Consider the following 23783-nt stretch of genomic DNA (forward strand, 5'->3'; position numbering starts at 1 on the left):
CGGCTAGCTGCCCGACACCCCGGAGGAGCTGCTCAAGCTGGACCAGGTGAGTGTCTCGTCCACACACATCAGTTCCCTGGTCGACCACCGCGAAGAGGTGGTGCGCTCTCTCGGCAAGGAGGTGAACATCAACCCGCCGCTGACGCTCGGCCAGCTGCCCAACACCCCGGAGGAGCTGCTCAAGCTGGACCAGGTGAGTGTCTCGTGAACACACATCAGTTCCCTGGTCGACCACCGCGAGGAGGTGGTGCGCTCTCTCGGCAAGGAGGTGAACATCAACCCGCCGCTGACGCTTGGCCAGCTGCCCGACACCCCGGAGGAGCTGCTCAAGCTGGACCAGGTCAGTGTCTCTCGCACACACATCAGTTCCCTGGTCGACCACCGCGAGGAGGTGGTGCGCTCTCTCGGCAAGGAGGTGAACATCAACCCAACGCTGACGATCGGCCAGCTGTCCTACACCCCGGAGGAGATGCTCAAGCTAAACCAGTTGAGTGTCTCGTGCTTACATCAGTTCCCTGGTCGACCACCGCGAGGAGGTGGTGCGCACTATCGGCAAGGAGGTGAACATCAACCTGCCGCTGACGCTCGGCCAGCTGCCAGACACCCCGGAGGAGCTGCTCAAGCTGGACCAGGTGAGTGTCTCGTGCACACACATCAGTTCCCTGGTCGACCACCGCGAGGAGGTGGTGCGCTCTCTCGGCAAGGAGGTGAACATCAACCCGCCGCTGACGCTCGGCCAGCTGCCCGACACCCCGGAGGAGCTGCTCAAGCTGGACCAGGTGAGTGTCTCGTGCACACACATCAGTTCCCTGGTCGACCACCGCGAGGAGGTGGTGCGCTCTCTTGGCAAGGAGGTGAACATCAACCCGCCGCTTACGCTCGGCCAGCTGCCCGACACCCCGGAGGAGTTGCTCAAGCTGGACCAGGTGAGTGTCTCGTGCACACATCAGTTCCCTGGTCGACCACCGCGAGGAGGTGTTGCGCTCTCTCGGCAAGGAGGTGAACATCAACCCACCGCTGACGCTCGGCCAGCTGCCCGACACCCCGGAGGAGCTGCTCAAGCTGGACCAGGTGAGTGTCTCGTCCACACACATCAGTTCCCTGGTCGACCACCGCGAGGAGGTGGTGCGCTCTCTCGGCAAGGAGGTGAACATCAACCCGCCGCTGACGCTCGGCCAGCTGCCCGACACCCCGGAGGAGCTGCTCAAGCTGGACCAGGTGAGTGTCTCGTGCACACATCAGTTCCCTGGTCGACCACCGCGAGGAGGTGGTGCGCTCTCTCGGCAAGGAGGTGAACATCAACCCGCCGCTGATGCTCGGCAAGCTGCCCGACACCCCGGAGGAGCTGCTCAAGCTAAACCAGGTGAGTGTCTCGTGCACACACATCAGTTCCCTGGTCGACCACCGCGAGGAGGTGGTGCGCTCTCTCGGCAAGGAGGTGAACATCAACCCGCCGCTGATGCTCGGCCAGCTGCCCGACACCCCGGAGGAGCTGCCCAAGCTAAACCAGGTGAGTGTCTCGTGCACACACATCAGTTCCTTGGTCGACAACCACGAGGAGGTGGTGCGCTCTCTCGGCAAGGAGGTAAACATCAACCCGCCGCTGATGCTCGGCCAGCTGCCCGACACCCCGGAGGAGCTGCTTCAGCTGGACCAGGTGAGTGTCTCGTGCACACATCAGTTCCCTGGTCGACCACCGCGAGGAGGTGGTGCGCTCTCTCGGCAAGGAGGTGAACATCAACCCGCCGCTGACGCTCGGCCAGCTGCCCGACACCCCGGAGGAGCTGCTCAAGCTGGACCAGGTGAGTGTCTCGTGCACACATCAGTTCCCTGGTCGACCACCGCGAGGAGGTGGTGCGCTCTCTCGGCAAGGAGGTGAACATCAACCCGCCGCTGACGCTCGGCCAGCTGCCCGACACCCCGGAGGAGCTGCTCAAGCTGGACCAGGTGAGTGTCTCGTGCACACATCAGTTCCCTGGTCGACCACCACGAGGAGGTGGTGCGCTCTCTCGGCAAGGAGGTGAACATCAACCCGCCGCTGACGCTCGGCCAGCTGCCCGACACCCCGGAGGAGCTGCTCAAGCTGGACCAGGTGAGTTCCTCGTCCACACACATCAGTTCCTTGGTCGACAACCACGAGGAGGTGGTGCGCTCTCTCGGCAAGGAGGTGCACATCAAACAGCCGCTGACGATCGGCTAGCTGCCCGACACCCCGGAGGAGCTGCTCAAGCTGGACCAGGTGAGTGTCTCGTCCACACACATCAGTTCCCTGGTCGACCACCGCGAAGAGGTGGTGCGCTCTCTCGGCAAGGAGGTGAACATCAACCCGCCGCTGACGCTCGGCCAGCTGCCCGACACCCCGGAGGAGCTGCTCAAGCTGGACCAGGTGAGTGTCTCGTGCACACACATCAGTTCCCTGGTCGACCACCGCGAGGAGGTGGTGCGCTCTCTCGGCAAGGAGGTGAACATCAACCCGCCGCTGACGCTTGGCCAGCTGCCCGACACCCCGGAGGAGCTGCTCAAGCTGGACCAGGTCAGTGTCTCTCGCACACACATCAGTTCCCTGGTCGACCACCGCGAGGAGGTGGTGCGCTCTCTCGGCAAGGAGGTGAACATCAACCCAACGCTGACGATCGGCCAGCTGTCCTACACCCCGGAGGAGATGCTCAAGCTAAACCAGTTGAGTGTCTCGTGCTTACATCAGTTCCCTGGTCGACCACCGCGAGGAGGTGGTGCGCACTATCGGCAAGGAGGTGAACATCAACCTGCCGCTGACGCTCGGCCAGCTGCCAGACACCCCGGAGGAGCTGCTCAAGCTGGACCAGGTGAGTGTCTCGTGCACACACATCAGTTCCCTGGTCGACCACCGCGAGGAGGTGGTGCGCTCTCTCGGCAAGGAGGTGAACATCATCCCGCCGCTGACGCTCGGCCAGCTGCCCGACACCCCGGAGGAGCTGCTCAAGCTGGACCAGGTGAGTGTCTCGTGCACACACATCAGTTCCCTGGTCGACCACCGCGAGGAGGTGGTGCGCTCTCTTGGCAAGGAGGTGAACATCAACCCGCCGCTTACGCTCGGCCAGCTGCCCGACACCCCGGAGGAGTTGCTCAAGCTGGACCAGGTGAGTGTCTCGTGCACACATCAGTTCCCTGGTCGACCACCGCGAGGAGGTGTTGCGCTCTCTCGGCAAGGAGGTGAACATCAACCCACCGCTGACGCTCGGCCAGCTGCCCGACACCCCGGAGGAGCTGCTCAAGCTGGACCAGGTGAGTGTCTCGTCCACACACATCAGTTCCCTGGTCGACCACCGCGAGGAGGTGGTGCGCTCTCTCGGCAAGGAGGTGAACATCAACCCGCCGCTGACGCTCGGCCAGCTGTCCGACACCTCGGAGGAGTTGCTCAAGCTGGACCAGGTGAGTGTCTCGTGCTCACATCAGTTCCCTGGTCGACCACCGCGAGGAGGTGTTGCGCTCTCTCGGCAAGGAGGTGAACATCAACCCGCCGCTGACGCTCGGCCAGCTGCCCGACACCCCGGAGGAGCTGCTCAAGCTAAACCAGGTGAGTGTCTCGTGCACACATCAGTTCCCTGGTCGACCACCGCAAGGAGGTGGTGCGCTCTCTCGGCAAGGAGGTGAACATCAACCCGCCGCTGACGCTCGGCCAGCTGCCCGACACCCCGGAGGAGCTGCTCAAGCTGGACCAGGTGAGTGTCTCGTGCACACATCAGTTCCCTGGTCGACCACCGCGAGGAGGTAGTGCGCTCTCTCGGCAAGGAGGTGAACATCAACCCACCGCTGACGCTCGGCCAGCTGCCCGACACCCCGGAGGAGCTGCTCAAGCTAAACCAGGTGAGTGTCTCGTGCACACATCAGTTCCCTGGTCGACCACCGCAAGGAGGTGGTGCGCTCTCTCGGCAAGGAGGTGAACATCAACCCGCCGCTGACGCTCGGCCAGCTGCCCGACACCCCGGAGGAGCTGCTCAAGCTAAACCAGGTGAGTGTCTCGTGCACACATCAGTTCCCTGGTCGACCACCGCAAGGAGGTGGTGCGCTCTCTCGGCAAGGAGGTGAACATCAACCCGCCGCTGACGCTCGGCCAGCTGCCCGACACCCCGTAGGAGCTGCTCAAGCTGGACCAGGTCAGTGTCTCGTGCACACACATCAGTTCCCTGGTCGACCACCGCGAGGAGGTAGTGCGCTCTCTCGGCAAGGAGGTGAACATCAACCCACCGCTGACGCTCGGCCAGCTGCCCGACACCCCGGAGGAGCTGCTCAAGCTAAACCAGGTGAGTGTCTCGTGCACACATCAGTTCCCTGGTCGACCACCGCAAGGAGGTGGTGCGCTCTCTCGGCAAGGAGGTGAACATCAACCCGCTGCTGACGCTCAGCCAACTGCCCGACACCCCGGAGGAGCTGCTCAAGCTGGACCAGGTGAGTGTCTCGTGCACACATCAGTTCCCTGGTCGACCACCGCAAGGAGGTGGTGCGCTCTCTCGGCAAGGAGGTGAACATCAACCCGCCGCTGACGCTCGGCCTGCTGCCCGACACCCCGGAGGAGCTGCTCAAGCTGGACCAGGTGAGTGTCTCGTGCACACATCAGTTCCCTGGTCGACCACCGCAAGGAGGTGGTGCGCTCTCTCGGCAAGGAGGTGAACATCAACCCGCCGCTGACGCTCGGCCTGCTGCCCGACACCCCGGAGGAGCTGCTCAAGCTGGACCAGGTGAGTGTCTCGTGCACACACATCAGTTCCCTGGTCGACCACCGCGAGGATGTGGTGCGCTCTCTCGGCAAGGAGGTGAACATCAACCCGCCGCTGACGCTCGGCCAGCTGCCCGACACCCCGGAGGAGCTGCTCAAGCTGGACCAGGTGAGTGTCTCGTGCACACACATCAGTGCCCTGGTCGACCACCGCGAAGAGGTGTTGCGCTCTCTCGGCAAGGAGGTGAACTATAACCCGCCGCTGATGCTCGGCCAGCTGCCCGACACCCCGGAGGAGCTGCTCAAGCTGGACCAGGTGAGTGTCTCGTGCACACACATCAGTTCCCTGGTCGACCACCGCGAGGAGGTGGTGCGCTCTCTCGGCAAGAAGGTGAACATCAACCCGCCGCTGACGCTCGGACAGCTGCCCGACACCCCGGAGGAGATGCTCAAGCTGGACCAGGTGAGTGTCTCGTGCACACACATCAGTTCCCTGGTCGACCACCGCGAGGAGGTGGTGCGCTCTCTCGGCAAGGAGGTGAACATCAACCCGCCGCTGACGCTCGGCCAGCTGCCCGACACCCCGGAGGAGCTGCTCAAGCTGGACCAGGTGAGTGTCTCGTGCACACACATCAGTTCCCTGGTCGACCACCGCGAGGAGGTGGTGCGCTCTCTCGGCAAGAAGGTGAACATCAACCCGCCGCTGACGCTCGGACAGCTGCCCGACACCCCGGAGGAGCTGCTCAAGCTGGACCAGGTGAGTGTCTCGTGCACACACATCAGTTCCCTGGTCGACCACCGCGAGGAGGTGGTGCGCTCTCTCGGCAAGGAGGTGAACATCAACCCGCCGCTGACGCTCGGCCAGCTGCCCGACACCCCGGAGGAGCTGCTCAAGCTGGACCAGGTGAGTGTCTCGTGCACACACATCAGTTCCCTGGTCGACCACCGCGAGGAGGTGGTGCGCTCTCTCGGCTAGGAGGTAAACATCAACCCGCCGTTGACAATGGCCTGCTGCCCGACACCCCGGAGGAGCTGCTCAAGCTGGACCAGGTCAGTGTATCGTGCACACACATTAGTTCCCTGGTTGACCACCGCGAGGAGGTGGTGCTCTTTCTCGGCAAGGAGGTGAACATCAACCCGCCGCTGACGCTCGGCCAGCTGCCCGACACCCCGGAGGAGTTGCTCAAGCTGGACCAGGTGAGTGTCTCGTGCACACATCAGTTCCCTGGTCGACCACCGCGAGGAGGTGGTGGGCTTTCTCGGCAAGGAGGTGAACATCAACCCGCCGCTGACGCTCGGCCAGCTGCCCGACACCCCGGTGGAGCTGCTCAAGCTGGACCAGGTGAGTGTCTCGTGCACACATCAGTTCCCTGGTCGACCACCGCGAGGAGGTGGTGCGCTCTCTCGGCAAGGAGGTGAACATCAACCCACCGCTGACGCTCGGCCAGCTGCCCGACACCCCGGAGGAGCTACTCAAGCTGGACCAGGTGAGTGTCTCGTCCACACACATCAGTTCCTTGGTCGACAACCGCGAGGAGGTGGTGCGCTCTCTCGGCAAGGAGGTGAGCATCAACCCGCCGCTGACGCTCGGCCAGCTGCCCGACACCCCGGAGGAGCTGCTCAAGCTGGACCAGGTCAGTGTCTCGTGCACACACATCAGTTCCCTGGTTGACAACCGCGAGGAGGTGGTGCGCTCTCTCGGCAAGGAGGTGAACATCAACCTGCCGCTGACGCTCGGCCAGCTGCCCGACACCCCGGAGGAGCTGCTCAAGCTGGTCTAGGTGAGTGTCTCTTGCATACATCAGTTTTTTGGTTGACAACCGCGAGGAGGTGGTTCGCTCTCTCGGCAAGGAGGTGAACATCAACCCGCCGCTGACTCTCGGCCTGCTGCCCGACACCCCGGAGGAGCTGCTCAAGCTGGACCAGGTGAGTGTCTCGTGCACACATCAGTTCCCTGGTTTACCACCGCGAGGAGGTGGTTCGCTTTCTCGGCAAGGAAGTGAACATCAACCCGCCGCTGACGCTCGGCCAGCTGCCCGACACCCCGGAGGAGCTGCTCTAGCTGGACCAGGTGAGTGTCTCGTGCACACATCAGTTCCCTGGTCGACCACTGCAAGGAGGTGGTGCGCTCTCTCGGCAAGGAGGTGAACATCAACCCGCCGCTGACGCTCGGCCAGCTGCCCGACACCGGGGAGGAGCTGCTCAAGCTGGACCAGGTGAGTGTCTCGTGCACACATCAGTTCCCTGGTCGACCACCGCGAGGAGGTGGTGCGCTCTCTCGGCAAGGAGGTAAACATCAACCCGCCGCTGACGCTCGGCCAGCTGCCCGACACCCCGGAGGAGCTGCTCAAGCTAAACCAGGTGAGTGTCTCGTGCACACATCAGTTCCCTGGTCGACCACTACGAGGAAGTGGTGCGCTCTCTCGGCAAGGAGGTGAACATCAACCCGCCGCTGACGCTCGGCCAGCTGCCCGACACCCCGGAGGAGCTGCTCAAGCTGGACAAGGTGAGTGTCTCGTCCACACACGTCAGTTCCTTGGTCGACAACCGCGAGGAGGTGGTGCGCTCTCTCGGCAAGGAGGTGAACATCAACCCGCCGCTGACGCTCGGCCAGCTGCCCGACACACCGGAGGAGCTGCTCAAGCTGGACCAGGTGAGTGTCTCGTGCACACACATCAGTTCCCTGGTCGACCACCGCGAGGAGGTGGTGCGCTCTCTCGGCAAGGAGGTGAACATCAACCCGCCGCTGATGCTCGGCCAGCTGCTCGACACCCCGGAGGAGCTGCTCAAGCTGGACCAGGTGAGTGTCTCGTGCACACACATCAGTTCCCTGGTCGACAACCACGAGCAGTTGGTGCGCTCTCTCGGCAAGGAGGTGAACATCAACCCGCCGCTGACGCTCGGCCAGCTGCCCGACACCCCGGAGGAGCTGCTCAAGCTGGACCAGGTGAGTGTCTCGTGCACACACATCAGTTCCTTAGTCGACAACCACGAGGAGGTGGTGCGCTCTCTCGGCAAGGAGGTGAACATCAACCCGCCGCTGACGCTCGGCCAGCTGCCCGACACCCCGGAGGAGCTGCTCAAGCTGGACCAGGTGAGTGTCTCGTGCACACACATCAGTTCCCTGGTCGACAACCGCGAGGAGGTGGTGCGCTCTCTCGGCAAGGAGGTGAACATCAACCCGCCGCTGACGCTCGGCCAGCTGCCCGACACCCCGGAGGAGCTGCTCAAGCCGGACCAGGTGAGTGTCTCGTGCACACACATCAGTTCCTTGGTCGACAACCACGAGGAGGTGGTGCGCTCTCTCGGCAAGGAGGTGAACATCAACCCGCCGCTGACGCTCGGCCAGCTGCCCGACACCCCGGAGGAGCTGCTCAAGCTGGACCAGGTGAGTGTCTCGTGCACACATCAGTTCCCTGGTCGACCACCGCGAGGAGGTGGTGCGCTCTCTCGGCAAGGAGGTGAACATCAACCCGCCGCTGATGCTCGGCAAGCTGCCCGACACCCCGGAGGAGCTGCTCAAGCTAAACCAGGTGAGTGTCTCGTGCACACACATCAGTTCCCTGGTCGACCACCGCGAGGAGGTGGTGCGCTCTCTCGGCAAGGAGGTGAACATCAACCCGCCGCTGATGCTCGGCCAGCTGCCCGACACCCCGGAGGAGCTGCCCAAGCTAAACCAGGTGAGTGTCTCGTGCACACACATCAGTTCCTTGGTCGACAACCACGAGGAGGTGGTGCGCTCTCTCGGCAAGGAGGTAAACATCAACCCGCCGCTGATGCTCGGCCAGCTGCCCGACACCCCGGAGGAGCTGCTTCAGCTGGACCAGGTGAGTGTCTCGTGCACACATCAGTTCCCTGGTCGACCACCGCGAGGAGGTGGTGCGCTCTCTCGGCAAGGAGGTGAACATCAACCCGCCGCTGACGCTCGGCCAGCTGCCCGACACCCCGGAGGAGCTGCTCAAGCTGTACCAGGTGAGTGTCTCGTGCACACATCAGTTCCCTGGTCGACCACCGCGAGGAGGTGGTGCGCTCTCTCGGCAAGGAGGTGAACATCAACCCGCCGCTGACGCTCGGCCAGCTGCCCGACACCCCGGAGGAGCTGCTCAAGCTGGACCAGGTGAGTGTCTCGTGCACACATCAGTTCCCTGGTCGACCACCACGAGGAGGTGGTGCGCTCTCTCGGCAAGGAGGTGAACATCAACCCGCCGCTGACGCTCGGCCAGCTGCCCGACACCCCGGAGGAGCTGCTCAAGCTGGACCAGGTGAGTTCCTCGTCCACACACATCAGTTCCTTGGTCGACAACCACGAGGAGGTGGTGCGCTCTCTCGGCAAGGAGGTGCACATCAAACAGCCGCTGACGATCGGCTAGCTGCCCGACACCCCGGAGGAGCTGCTCAAACTGGACCAGGTGAGTGTCTCGTCCACACACATCAGTTCCCTGGTCGACCACCGCGAAGAGGTGGTGCGCTCTCTCGGCAAGGAGGTGAACATCAACCCGCCGCTGACGCTCGGCCAGCTGCCCGACACCCCGGAGGAGCTGCTCAAGCTGGACCAGGTGAGTGTCTCGTGCACACACATCAGTTCCCTGGTCGACCACCGCGAGGAGGTGGTGCGCTCTCTCGGCAAGGAGGTGAACATCAACCCGCCGCTGACGCTTGGCCAGCTGCCCGACACCCCGGAGGAGCTGCTCAAGCTGGACCAGGTCAGTGTCTCTCGCACACACATCAGTTCCCTGGTCGACCACCGCGAGGAGGTGGTGCGCTCTCTCGGCAAGGAGGTGAACATCAACCCAACGCTGACGATCGGCCAGCTGTCCTACACCCCGGAGGAGATGCTCAAGCTAAACCAGTTGAGTGTCTCGTGCTTACATCAGTTCCCTGGTCGACCACCGCGAGGAGGTGGTGCGCACTATCGGCAAGGAGGTGAACATCAACCTGCCGCTGACGCTCGGCCAGCTGCCAGACACCCCGGAGGAGCTGCTCAAGCTGGACCAGGTGAGTGTCTCGTGCACACACATCAGTTCCCTGGTCGACCACCGCGAGGAGGTGGTGCGCTCTCTCGGCAAGGAGGTGAACATCAACCCGCCGCTGACGCTCGGCCAGCTGCCCGACACCCCGGAGGAGCTGCTCAAGCTGGACCAGGTGAGTGTCTCGTGCACACACATCAGTTCCCTGGTCGACCACCGCGAGGAGGTGGTGCGCTCTCTTGGCAAGGAGGTGAACATCAACCCGCCGCTTACGCTCGGCCAGCTGCCCGACACCCCGGAGGAGTTGCTCAAGCTGGACCAGGTGAGTGTCTCGTGCACACATCAGTTCCTTGGTCGACAACCACGAGGAGGTGGTGCGCTCTCTCGGCAAGGAGGTGAACATCAACCCGCCGCTGACGCTCGGCCAGCTGCCCGACACCCCGGAGGAGCTGCTCAAGCTGGACCAGGTGAGTGTCTCGTGCACACATCAGTTCCCTGGTCGACCACCGCGAGGAGGTGGTGCGCTCTCTCGGCAAGGAGGTGAACATCAACCCGCCGCTGATGCTCGGCAAGCTGCCCGACACCCCGGAGGAGCTGCTCAAGCTAAACCAGGTGAGTGTCTCGTGCACACACATCAGTTCCCTGGTCGACCACCGCGAGGAGGTGGTGCGCTCTCTCGGCAAGGAGGTGAACATCAACCCGCCGCTGATGCTCGGCCAGCTGCCCGACACCCCGGAGGAGCTGCCCAAGCTAAACCAGGTGAGTGTCTCGTGCACACACATCAGTTCCTTGGTCGACAACCACGAGGAGGTGGTGCGCTCTCTCGGCAAGGAGGTAAACATCAACCCGCCGCTGATGCTCGGCCAGCTGCCCGACACCCCGGAGGAGCTGCTTCAGCTGGACCAGGTGAGTGTCTCGTGCACACATCAGTTCCCTGGTCGACCACCGCGAGGAGGTGGTGCGCTCTCTCGGCAAGGAGGTGAACATCAACCCGCCGCTGACGCTCGGCCAGCTGCCCGACACCCCGGAGGAGCTGCTCAAGCTGTACCAGGTGAGTGTCTCGTGCACACATCAGTTCCCTGGTCGACCACCGCGAGGAGGTGGTGCGCTCTCTCGGCAAGGAGGTGAACATCAACCCGCCGCTGACGCTCGGCCAGCTGCCCGACACCCCGGAGGAGCTGCTCAAGCTGGACCAGGTGAGTGTCTCGTGCACACACATCAGTTCCCTGGTCGACCACCGCGAGGAGGTGGTGCGCTCTCTCGGCAAGGAGGTGAACATCAACCCGCCGCTGACGCTTGGCCAGCTGCCCGACACCCCGGAGGAGCTGCTCAAGCTGGACCAGGTCAGTGTCTCTCGCACACACATCAGTTCCCTGGTCGACCACCGCGAGGAGGTGGTGCGCTCTCTCGGCAAGGAGGTGAACATCAACCCAACGCTGACGATCGGCCAGCTGTCCTACACCCCGGAGGAGATGCTCAAGCTAAACCAGTTGAGTGTCTCGTGCTTACATCAGTTCCCTGGTCGACCACCGCGAGGAGGTGGTGCGCACTATCGGCAAGGAGGTGAACATCAACCTGCCGCTGACGCTCGGCCAGCTGCCAGACACCCCGGAGGAGCTGCTCAAGCTGGACCAGGTGAGTGTCTCGTGCACACACATCAGTTCCCTGGTCGACCACCGCGAGGAGGTGGTGCGCTCTCTCGGCAAGGAGGTGAACATCAACCCGCCGCTGACGCTCGGCCAGCTGCCCGACACCCCGGAGGAGCTGCTCAAGCTGGACCAGGTGAGTGTCTCGTGCACACACATCAGTTCCCTGGTCGACCACCGCGAGGAGGTGGTGCGCTCTCTTGGCAAGGAGGTGAACATCAACCCGCCGCTTACGCTCGGCCAGCTGCCCGACACCCCGGAGGAGTTGCTCAAGCTGGACCAGGTGAGTGTCTCGTGCACACATCAGTTCCCTGGTCGACCACCGCGAGGAGGTGTTGCGCTCTCTCGGCAAGGAGGTGAACATCAACCCACCGCTGACGCTCGGCCAGCTGCCCGACACCCCGGAGGAGCTGCTCAAGCTGGACCAGGTGAGTGTCTCGTCCACACACATCAGTTCCCTGGTCGACCACCGCGAGGAGGTGGTGCGCTCTCTCGGCAAGGAGGTGAACATCAACCCGCCGCTGACGCTCGGCCAGCTACCCGACACCCCGGAGGAGCTGCTCAAGCTGGACCAGGTGAGTGTCTCGTGCACACACATCAGTTCCCTGGTCGACCACCGCGAGGAGGTGGTGCGCTCTCTCGGCAAGGAGGTGAACATCAACCCGCCGCTGACGCTCGGCCAGCTACCCGACCCCCCGGAGGAGCTGCTCAAGCTGGACCAGGTGAGTGTCTCGTGCACACACATCAGTTCCCTGGTCGACCACCGCGAGGAGGTGGTGCACTCTCTCGGCAAGGAGGTGAACATCAACCCGCCGCTGACGCTCGGCCAGCTGCCCGACACCCCGGAGGAGCTGCTCAAGCTGGACCAGGTGAGTGTCTCGTGCACACACATCAGTTCCCTGGTCGACCACCGCGAGGAGGTGGTGCGCTCTCTAGGCAAGGAGGTGAACATCAACCCGCCGCTGACGCTCGGCCAGCTGCCCGACACCCCGGAGGAGCTGCTCAAGCTGGACCAGGTGAGTGTCTCGTGCACACACATCAGTTCCCTGGTCCACAACCCCGAAGGAGTTGCTCAAGCTGGACCAGGTGAGTGTATCGTGCACACATCAATTCCCTGGTCGACCACCGCGAGGAGGTGGTGCGCTCTATCGGCAAGGAGGTGAACATCAACCCGCCGCTGACGCTCGGCCAGCTGCCCGACACCCCGGTGGAGTTGCTCAAGCTGGACCAGGTGAGTGTCTCGTGCACACATCAGTTCCCTGGTCGTCCACCGCGAGGAGGTGGTGGGCTTTCTCGGCAAGGAGGTGAACATCAACCCGCCGCTGACGCTCGGCCAGCTGCCCGACACCCCGGAGGAGCTGCTCAAGCTGGACCAGGTGAGTGTCTCGTGCACACATCAGTTCCCTGGTCGACCACCGCGAGGAGGTGGTGCGCTCTCTCGGCAAGGAGGTGAACATCAACCCACCGCTGACGCTCGGCCAGCTGCCCGACACCCCGGAGGAGCTGCTCAAGCTGGACCAGGTGAGTGTCTCGTCCACACACATCAGTTCCTTGGTCGACAACCGCGAGGAGGTGGTGCGCTCTCTCGGCAAGGAGGTGAGCATCAACCCGCCGCTGACGCTCGGCCAGCTGCCCGACACCCCGGAGGAGCTGCTCAAGCTGGACCAGGTGAGTGTCTCGTGCACACATCAGTTTTTTGGTTGACAACCGCGAGGAGGTGGATCGCTCTCTCGGCAAGGAGGTGAACATCAACCCGCCGCTGACTCTCGGCCTGCTGCCCGACACCCCGGAGGAGCTGCTCAAGCTAGACCAGGTTAGTGTCTCGTGCACACATCAGTTCCCTGGTTGACCACCGCGAGGAGGTGGTTCGCTCTCTCGGCAAGGAAGTGAACATCAACCCGCCGCTGACGCTCGGCCAGCTGCCCGACACCCCGGAGGAGCTGCTCTAGCTGGACCAGGTGAGTGTCTCGTGCACACATCAGTTCCCTGGTCGACCACTACAAGGAGGTGGTGCGCTCTCTCGGCAAGGAGGTGAACATCAACCCGCCGCTGACGCTCGGCCAGCTGTCCGACACCCCGGAGGAGCTGCTCAAGCTGGACCAGGTGAGTGTCTCGTGCACACATCAGTTCCCTGGTCGACCACCGCGAGGAGGTGGTGCGCTCTCTAGGCAAGGAGGTGAACATCAACCCACCGCTGACGCTCGGCCAGCTGCCCGACACCCCGGAGGAGCTGCTCAAGCTAAACCAGGTGAATGTCTCGTGCACACATAAGTTCCCTGGTCGACCACTACGAGGAGGTGGTGCGCTCTCTCGGCAAGGAGGTGAACATCAACCCGCCGCTGACGCTCGGCCAGCTGCCCGACACCCCAGGGGAGCTGCTCAAGCTGGACCAGGTGAGTGTCTCGTGCACACACATCAGTTCCCTGGTCGACCACCGCGAGGAGGTGGTGCGCTCTCTCGGCAAGGAGGTGAACATCAACCCGCCGCTGATGCTCGGCCAGCTGCTCGACACTCCGGAGGAGCTGCTCAAGCTGGACCAGGTGAGTGTCTCGTGCACACACATCAGTTCCCTGGTCGACAACCACGAGGAGGTGGTGCGCTCTCTCGGCAAGGAGGTGAACATCAACCCGCCGCTGACGCTCGGCCAGCTGCCCGACACCCCGGAGGAGCTGCTCAAGCTGGACCAGGTGAGTGTCTCGTGCACACACATCAGTTCCTTGGTCGACAACCTCGAGGAGGTGGTGCGCTCTCTCGGCAAGGAGGTGAACATCAACCCGCCGCTGACGCTCGGCCAGCTGCCCGACACCCCGGAGGAGCTGCTCAAGCTGGACCAGGTGAGTGTCTCGTGCACACACATCAGTTCCCTGGTCGACAACCGCGAGGAGGTGGTGCGCTCTCTCGGCAAGGAGGTGAACATCAACCCGCCGCTGATGCTCGGCCAGCTGCTCGACACCCCGGAGGAGCTGCTCAAGCTGGACCAGGTGAGTGTCTCGTGCACACACATCAGTTCCTTGGTCGACAACCACGAGGAGGTGGTGCGCTCTCTCGGCAAGGAGGTGAACATCAACCCGCCGCTGACGCTCGGCCAGCTACCCGACACCCCGGAGGAGCTGCTCAAGCTGGACCAGGTTAGTGTCTCGTGCACACACATCAGTTCCCTGGTCGACCACCGCGAGGAGGTGGTGCGCTCTCTCGGCAAGGAGGTGAACATCAACCCGCCGCTGACGCTCGGCCAGCTGCCCGACACCCCGGAGGAGCTGCTCAAGCTGGACCAGGTGAGTGTCTCGTGCACACACATCAGTTCCCTGGTCGACCACCGCGGAGAGGTGTTGCGCTCTCTATTCAAGGAGGTGAACATCAACCCGCCGCTGTCGCTCGGCCAGCTGCCCGACACCCCGGAGGAGCTGCTCAAGCTGGACCAGGTGAGTGTCTCGTGCACACACATCAGTTCCCTGGTCGACCACCGCGAGGAGGTGGTGCGCTCTCTCGGCAAGGAGGTGAACATCAACCCGCCGCTGATGCTCGGCCAGCTGCTCGACACCCCGGAGGAGCTGCTCAAGCTGGACCAGGTGAGTGTCTCGTGCACACACATCAGTTCCCTGGTCGACAACCACGAGGAGGTGGTGCGCTCTCTCGGCAAGGAGGTGAACATCAACCCGCCGCTGACGCTCGGCCAGCTGCCCGACACCCCGGAGGAGCTGCTCAAGCTGGACCAGGTGAGTGTCTCGTGCACATACATCAGTTCCTTGGTCGACAACCACGAGGAGGTGGTGCGCTCTCTCGGCAAGGAGGTGAACATCAACCCGCCGCTGACGCTCGGCCAGCTGCCCGACACCCCGGAGGAGCTGCTCAAGCTGGACCAGGTGAGTGTCTCGTGCACACACATCAGTTCCCTGGTCGACAACCGCGAGGAGGTGGTGCGCTCTCTCGGCAAGGAGGTGAACATCAACCCGCCGCTGATGCTCGGCCAGCTGCTCGACACCCCGGAGGAGCTGCTCAAGCTGGACCAGGTGAGTGTCTCGTGCACACACATCAGTTCCTTGGTCGAAAACCACGAGGAGGTGGTGCGCTCTCTCGGCAAGGAGGTGAACATCAACCCGCCGCTGACGCTCGGCCAGCTACCCGACACCCCGGAGGAGCTGCTCAAGCTGGACCAGGTTAGTGTCTCGTGCACACACATCAGTTCCCTGGTCGACCACCGCGAGGAGGTGGTGCGCTCTCTCGGCAAGGAGGTGAACATCAACCCGCCGCTGACGCTCGGCCAGCTGCCCGACATCCCGGAGGAGCTGCTCAAGCTGGACCAGGTGAGTGTCTCGTGCACACACATCAGTTCCCTGGTCGACCACCGCGAGGAGGTGTTGCGCTCTCTAGGCAAGGAGGTGAACATCAAGCCGCCGCTGACGCTCGGCCAGCTGCCCGACACCCCGGAGGAGCTGCTCAAGCTGGACCAGGTGAGTGTCTCGTGCACACACATCAGTTCCCTGGTCCACAACCCCGAAGGAGTTGCTCAAGCTGGACCAGGTGAGTGTATCGTGCACACATCAATTCCCTGGTCGACCACCGCGAGGAGGTGGTGCGCTCTATCGGCAAGGAGGTGAACATCAACCCGCCGCTGACGCTCGGCCAGCTGCCCGACACCCCGGAGGAGCTGCTCAAGCTGGACCAGGTGAGTGTCTCGTGCACACACATCAGTTCCCTGGTCGACCACCGCGAGGAGGTGGTGCGCTCTCTCGGCAAGCAGGTGAACATCAACCCGCCGCTGATGCTCGGCCAGCTGCCCGACACCCCGGAGGAGCTGCTCAAGCTGGACCAGGTGAGTGTCTCGTGCACACACATCAGTTCCCTGGTCGACCACCGCGAGGATGTGGTGCGCTCTCTCGGCAAGGAGGTGAACATCAACCCGCCGCTGACGCTCGGCCAGCTGCCCGACACCCCGGAGGAGCTGCTCAAGCTGGACCAGGTGAGTGTCTCGTGCACACACATCAGTTCCCTGGTCGACCACCGCGAGGAGGTTGTGCGCTCTCTCGGCAAGGAGGTAAACATCAACCCGCCGCTGACGCTTGGCCTGCTGCCCGACACCCCGGAGGAGCTGCTCAAGCTGGACCAGGTCAGTGTCTCGTGCACACACATCAGTTCCCTGGTCGACCACCGCGAGGAGGTAGTGCGCTCTCTCGGCAAGGAGGTGAACATCAACCCACCGCTGACGATCGGCCAGCTGCCCGACACCCCGGAGGAGCTGCTCAAGCTGGACCAGGTGAGTGTCTCGTGCACACACATCAGTTCCCTGGTCGACCACCGCGAGGAGGTGTTGCGCTCTCTCGGCTAGGAGGTAAACATCAACCCGCCGTTGACAATGGCCTGCTGCCCGACACCCCGGAGGAGCTGCTCAAGCTGGACCAGGTCAGTGTATCGTGCACACACATTAGTTCCCTGGTTGACCACCGCGATGAGGTGGTGCTCTTTCTCGGCAAGGAGGTGAACATCAACCCGCCGCTGACGCTCGGCCAGCTGCCCGACACCCCGGAGGAGTTGCTCAAGCTGGACCAGGTGAGTGTCTCGTGCACACATCAGTTCCCTGGTCGACCACCGCGAGGAGGTGGTGGGCTTTCTCGGCAAGGAGGTGAACATCAACCCGCCGCTGACGCTCGGCCAGCTGCCCGACACCCCGGTGGAGCTGCTCAAGCTGGACCAGGTGAGTGTCTCGTGCACACACATCAGTTCCCTGGTCGACAACCACGAGGAGGTGGTGCGCTCTCTCGGCAAGGAGGTGAACATCAACCCACCGCTGACGCTCGGCCATCTGCCCGACACCCCGGAGGAGCTACTCAAGCTGGACCAGGTGAGTGTCTCGTCCACACACATCAGTTCCTTGGTCGACAACCGCGAGGAGGTGGTGCGCTCTCTCGGCAAGGAGGTGAACATCAACCCACCGCTGACGCTCGGCCATCTGCCCGACACCCCGGAGGAGCTACTCAAGCTGGACCAGGTGAGTGTCTCGTCCACACACATCAGTTCCTTGGTCGACAACCGCGAGGAGGTGGTGCGCTCTCTCGGCAAGGAGGTGAGCATCAACCCGCCGCTGACGCTCGGCCAGCTGCCCGACACCCCGGAGGAGCTGCTCAAGCTGGACCAGGTCAGTGTCTCGTGCACACATCAGTTCCCTGGTCGACCACCGCGAGGAGGTAGTGCGCTCTCTCGGCAAGGAGGTGAACATCAACCTGCCGCTGACGCTCGGCCAGCTGCCCGACACCCCGGAGGAGCTGCTCAAGCTGGACCAGGTCAGTGTCTCGTGCACACACATCAGTTCCCTGGTTGACAACCGCGAGGAGGTGGTGCGCTCTCTCGGCAAGGAGGTGAACATCAACCTGCCGCTGACGCTCGGCCAGCTGCCCGACACCCCGGAGGAGCTGCTCAAGCTGGACCAGGTCAGTGTCTCGTGCACACACATCAGTTCCCTGGTTGACAACCGCGAGGAGGTGGTGCGCTCTCTCGGCAAGGAGGTGAACATCAACCTGCCGCTGACGCTCGGCCAGCTGCCCGACACCCCGGAGGAGCTGCTCAAGCTGGTCTAGGTGAGTGTCTCGTGCATACATCAGTTTTTTGGTTGACAACCGCGAGGAGGTGGTTCGCTCTTTTGGCAAGGAGGTGAACATCAACCCGCCGCTGACTCTCGGCCTGCTGCCCGACACCCCGGAGGAGCTGCTCAAGCTGGACCAGGTGAGTGTCTCGTGCACACATCAGTTCCCTGGTTTACCACCGCGAGGAGGTGGTTCGCTTTCTCGGCAAGGAAGTGAACATCAACCCGCCGCTGACGCTCGGCCAGCTGCCCGACTCCCCGGAGGAGCTGCTCTAGCTGGACCAGGTGAGTGTCTCGTGCACACATCAGTTCCCTGGTCGACCACTGCAAGGAGGTGGTGCGCTCTCTCGGCAAGGAGGTGAACATCAACCCGCCGCTGACGCTCGGCCAGCTGCCCGACACCCCGGAGGAGCTGCTCAAGCTGGACCAGGTGAGTGTCTCGTGCACACATCAGTTCCCTGGTCGACCACCGCGAGGAGGTGGTGCGCTCTCTCGGCAAGGAGGTAAACATCAACCCGCCGCTGACGCTCGGCCAGCTGCCCGACACCCCGGAGGAGCTGCTCAAGCTAAACCAGGTGAGTGTCTCGTGCACACATCAGTTCCCTGGTCGACCACTACGAGGAAGTGTTGCGCTCTCTCGGCAAGGAGGTGAACATCAACCCGCCGCTGACGCTCGGCCAGCTGCCCGACACCCCGGAGGAGCTGCTCAAGCTGGACAAGGTGAGTGTCTCGTCCACACACGTCAGTTCCTTGGTCGACAACCGCGAGGAGGTGGTGCGCTCTCTCGGCAAGGAGGTGAACATCAACCCGCCGCTGACGCTCGGCCAGCTGCCCGACACACCGGAGGAGCTGCTCAAGCTGGACCAGGTGAGTGTCTCGTGCACACACATCAGTTCCCTGGTCGACCACCGCGAGGAGGTGGTGCGCTCTCTCGGCAAGGAGGTGAACATCAACCCGCCGCTGATGCTCGGCCAGCTGCTCGACACCCCGGAGGAGCTGCTCAAGCTGGACCAGGTGAGTGTCTCGTGCACACACATCAGTTCCCTGGTCGACAACCACGAGCAGTTGGTGCGCTCTCTCGGCAAGGAGGTGAACATCAACCCGCCGCTGACGCTCGGCCAGCTGCCCGACACCCCGGAGGAGCTGCTCAAGCTGGACCAGGTGAGTGTCTCGTGCACACACATCAGTTCCTTGGTCGACAACCACGAGGAGGTGGTGCGCTCTCTCGGCAAGGAGGTGAACATCAACCCGCCGCTGACGCTCGGCCAGCTGCCCGACACCCCGGAGGAGCTGCTCAAGCTGGACCAGGTGAGTGTCTCGTGCACACACATCAGTTCCCTGGTCGACAACCGCGAGGAGGTGGTGCGCTCTCTCGGCAAGGAGGTGAACATCAACCCGCCGCTGACGCTCGGCCAGCTGCCCGACACCCCGGAGGAGCTGCTCAAGCCGGACCAGGTGAGTGTCTCGTGCACACACATCAGTTCCTTGGTCGACAACCACGAGGAGGTGGTGCGCTCTCTCGGCAAGGAGGTGAACATCAACCCGCCGCTGACGCTCGGCCAGCTGCCCGACACCCCGGAGGAGCTGCTCAAGCTGGACCAGGTGAGTGTCTCGTGCACACATCAGTTCCCTGGTCGACCACCGCGAGGAGGTGGTGCGCTCTCTCGGCAAGGAGGTGAACATCAACCCGCCGCTGATGCTCGGCAAGCTGCCCGACACCCCGGAGGAGCTGCTCAAGCTAAACCAGGTGAGTGTCTCGTGCACACACATCAGTTCCCTGGTCGACCACCGCGAGGAGGTGGTGCGCTCTCTCGGCAAGGAGGTGAACATCAACCCGCCGCTGATGCTCGGCCAGCTGCCCGACACCCCGGAGGAGCTGCCCAAGCTAAACCAGGTGAGTGTCTCGTGCACACACATCAGTTCCTTGGTCGACAACCACGAGGAGGTGGTGCGCTCTCTCGGCAAGGAGGTAAACATCAACCCGCCGCTGATGCTCGGCCAGCTGCCCGACACCCCGGAGGAGCTGCTTCAGCTGGACCAGGTGAGTGTCTCGTGCACACATCAGTTCCCTGGTCGACCACCGCGAGGAGGTGGTGCGCTCTCTCGGCAAGGAGGTGAACATCAACCCGCCGCTGACGCTCGGCCAGCTGCCCGACACCCCGGAGGAGCTGCTCAAGCTGGACCAGGTGAGTGTCTCGTGCACACATCAGTTCCCTGGTCGACCACCGCGAGGAGGTGGTGCGCTCTCTCGGCAAGGAATTGAACATCAACCCGCCGCTGACGCTCGGCCAGCTGCCCGACACCCCGGAGGAGCTGCTCAAGCTGGACCAGGTGAGTGTCTCGTGCACACATCAGTTCCCTGGTCGACCACCACGAGGAGGTGGTGCGCTCTCTCGGCAAGGAGGTGAACATCAACCCGCCGCTGACGCTCGGCCAGCTGCCCGACACCCCGGAGGAGCTGCTCAAGCTGGACCAGGTGAGTTCCTCGTCCACACACATCAGTTCCTTGGTCGACAACCACGAGGAGGTGGTGCGCTCTCTCGGCAAGGAGGTGCACATCAAACAGCCGCTGACGATCGGCTAGCTGCCCGACACCCCGGAGGAGCTGCTCAAGCTGGACCAGGTGAGTGTCTCGTCCACACACATCAGTTCCCTGGTCGACCACCGCGAAGAGGTGGTGCGCTCTCTCGGCAAGGAGGTGAACATCAACCCGCCGCTGACGCTCGGCCAGCTGCCCGACACCCCGGAGGAGCTGCTCAAGCTGGACCAGGTGAGTGTCTCGTGCACACACATCAGTTCCCTGGTCGACCACCGCGAGGAGGTGGTGCGCTCTCTCGGCAAGGAGGTGAACATCAACCCGCCGCTGACGCTTGGCCAGCTGCCCGACACCCCGGAGGAGCTGCTCAAGCTGGACCAGGTCAGTGTCTCTCGCACACACATCAGTTCCCTGGTCGACCACCGCGAGGAGGTGGTGCGCTCTCTCGGCAAGGAGGTGAACATCAACCCAACGCTGACGATCGGCCAGCTGTCCTACACCCCGGAGGAGATGCTCAAGCTAAACCAGTTGAGTGTCTCGTGCTTACATCAGTTCCCTGGTCGACCACCGCGAGGAGGTGGTGCGCACTATCGGCAAGGAGGTGAACATCAACCTGCCGCTGACGCTCGGCCAGCTGCCAGACACCCCGGAGGAGCTGCTCAAGCTGGACCAGGTGAGTGTCTCGTGCACACACATCAGTTCCCTGGTCGACCACCGCGAGGAGGTGGTGCGCTCTCTCGGCAAGGAGGTGAACATCAACCCGCCGCTGACGCTCGGCCAGCTGCCCGACACCCCGGAGGAGCTGCTCAAGCTGGACCAGGTGAGTGTCTCGTGCACACACATCAGTTCCCTGGTCGACCACCGCGAGGAGGTGGTGCGCTCTCTTGGCAAGGAGGTGAACATCAACCCGCCGCTTACGCTCGGCCAGCTGCCCGACACCCCGGAGGAGTTGCTCAAGCTGGACCAGGTGAGTGTCTCCTGCACACATCAGTTCCCTGGTCGACCACCGCGAGGAGGTGTTGCGCTCTCTCGGCAAGGAGGTGAACATCAACCCACCGCTGACGCTCGGCCAGCTGCCCGACACCCCGGAGGAGCTGCTCAAGCTGGACCAGGTGAGTGTCTCGTCCACACACATCAGTTCCCTGGTCGACCACCGCGAGGAGGTGGTGCGCTCTCTCGGCAAGGAGGTGAACATCAACCCGCCGCTGACGCTCGGCCAGCTGTCCGACACCTCGGAGGAGTTGCTCAAGCTGGACCAGGTGAGTGTCTCGTGCTCACATCAGTTCCCTGGTCGACCACCGCGAGGAGGTGTTGCGCTCTCTCGGCAAGGAGGTGAACATCAACCCGCCGCTGACGCTCGGCCAGCTGCCCGACACCCCGGAGGAGCTGCTCAAGCTGGACCAGGTGAGTGTCTCGTGCACACACATCAGTTCCCTGGTCGACAACCGCGAGGAGGTGGTGCGCTCTCTCGGCAAGGAGGTGAACATCAACCCGCCGCTGACGCTCGGCCAGCTACCCGACACCCCGGAGGAGCTGCTCAAGCTGGACCAGGTGAGTGTCTCGTGCACACACATCAGTTCCCTGGTCGACCACCGCGAGGAGGTGGTGCGCTCTCTCGGCAAGGAGGTGAACATCAACCCGCCGCTGACGCTCGGCCAGCTACCCGACCCCCCGGAGGAGCTGCTCAAGCTGGACCAGGTGAGTGTCTCGTGCACACACATCAGTTCCCTGGTCGACCACCGCGAGGAGGTGGTGCACTCTCTCGGCAAGGAGGTGAACATCAACCCGCCGCTGACGCTCGGCCAGCTGCCCGACACCCCGGAGGAGCTGCTCAAGCTGGACCAGGTGAGTGTCTCGTGCACACACATCAGTTCCCTGGTCGACCACCGCGAGGAGGTGGTGCGCTCTCTAGGCAAGGAGGTGAACATCAACCCGCCGCTGACGCTCGGCCAGCTGCCCGACACCCCGGAGGAGCTGCTCAAGCTGGACCAGGTGAGTGTCTCGTGCACACACATCAGTTCCCTGGTCCACAACCCCGAAGGAGTTGCTCAAGCTGGACCAGGTGAGTGTATCGTGCACACATCAATTCCCTGGTCGACCACCGCGAGGAGGTGGTGCGCTCTATCGGCAAGGAGGTGAACATCAACCCGCCGCTGACGCTCGGCCAGCTGCCCGACACCCCGGAGGAGCTGCTCAAGCTGGACCAGGTGAGTGTCTCGTGCACACACATCAGTTCCCTGGTCGACCACCGCGAGGAGGTGGTGCGATTTCTCGGCAAGGAGGTGAACATCAACCCGCCGCTGACGCTCGGCCAGCTGCCCGACACCCCGGAGAAGCTGCTCAAGCAGGACCAGGTGAGTGTCTTGTGCACACATCAGTTCCCTGGTTGACCACCGCGAGGAGGTGGTGCGCTCTCTCGGCAAGGAGGTGAACATCAACCCGCGGCTGACGCTCGGCCAGCTGCCCGACACCCTGGAGGAGCTGCTCAAGCTGGACCAGGTGAGTGTCTCGTGCACACACATCAGTTCCCTGGTCGACCACCGCGAGGAGGTGTTGCGCTCTCTCGGCAAGGAGGTGAACATCAACCCGCCGCTGACGCTCGGCCAGCTGCACGACACCCCGGAGGAGCTGCTCAAGCTGGACCAGGTGAGTGTCTTGTGCACACATCAGTTCCCTGGTTGACCACCGCGAGGAGGTGGTGCGCTCTCTCGGCAAGGAGGTGAACATCAACCCGCGGCTGACGCTCGGCCAGCTGCCCGACACCCCGGAGGAGCTGCTCAAGCTGGACCAGGTGAGTGTCTCGTGCACACACATCAGTTCCCTGGTCGACCACCGCGAGGAGGTGTTGCGCTCTCTCGGCAAGGAGGTGAACATCAACCCGCCGCTGACGCTCGGCCAGCTGCACGACACCCCGGAGGAGCTGCTCAAGCTGGACCAGGTTGAGTGTCTCGTGCACACATCAGTTCCCTGGTCGACCACCGCGAGGAGGTTGTGCGCTCTCTCGGCAAGGAGGTGAACATCAACCCGCCGCTGACGCTCGGCCAGCTGCACGACACCCCGGAGAAGCTGCTCAAGCTGGACCAGGTGAGTGTCTCGTGCACACATCAATTCCCTGGTTGACCACCGCGAGGAGGTGGTGCTCTCTCTCGGCAAGGAGGTGAACATCAACCCGCCGCTGATGCTCGGCCAGCTGCTCGACACCCCGGAGGAGCTGCTCAAGCTGGACCAGGTGAGTGTCTCGTGCACACATCAGTTCCCTGGTCGACCACCGCGAGGAGGTGTTGCGCTCTCTCGGCAAGGAGGTGAACATCAACCCGCCGCTGACGCTCGGCCAGCTGCCCGACACCCCGGAGGAGCTGCT

At 63.4% G+C, this 23783-nt stretch overlaps 1 protein-coding gene across 1 annotated transcript in view; it reads left to right on the forward strand.

Moving 5' to 3' along the window:
- The first annotated feature begins 16035 nt into the window (after positions 1 to 16035).
- LOC134531566 (uncharacterized) overlaps positions 16036 to 23783 on the forward strand; it is a 506394-nt gene continuing 498646 nt past the window's right edge. Inside the window, exon 1 of the mRNA XM_063367273.1 lies at positions 16036 to 16122. Within this exon, the coding sequence (XP_063223343.1) occupies positions 16072 to 16122 (51 nt within the window). The 5' untranslated portion in view covers positions 16036 to 16071. The remainder of the gene's footprint in view (positions 16123 to 23783) is intronic.

This window comes from Bacillus rossius, chromosome 5, assembly GCF_032445375.1.
Source record: "Bacillus rossius redtenbacheri isolate Brsri chromosome 5, Brsri_v3, whole genome shotgun sequence".
Taxonomy (NCBI): Eukaryota; Metazoa; Arthropoda; class Insecta; order Phasmatodea; family Bacillidae; genus Bacillus; species Bacillus rossius.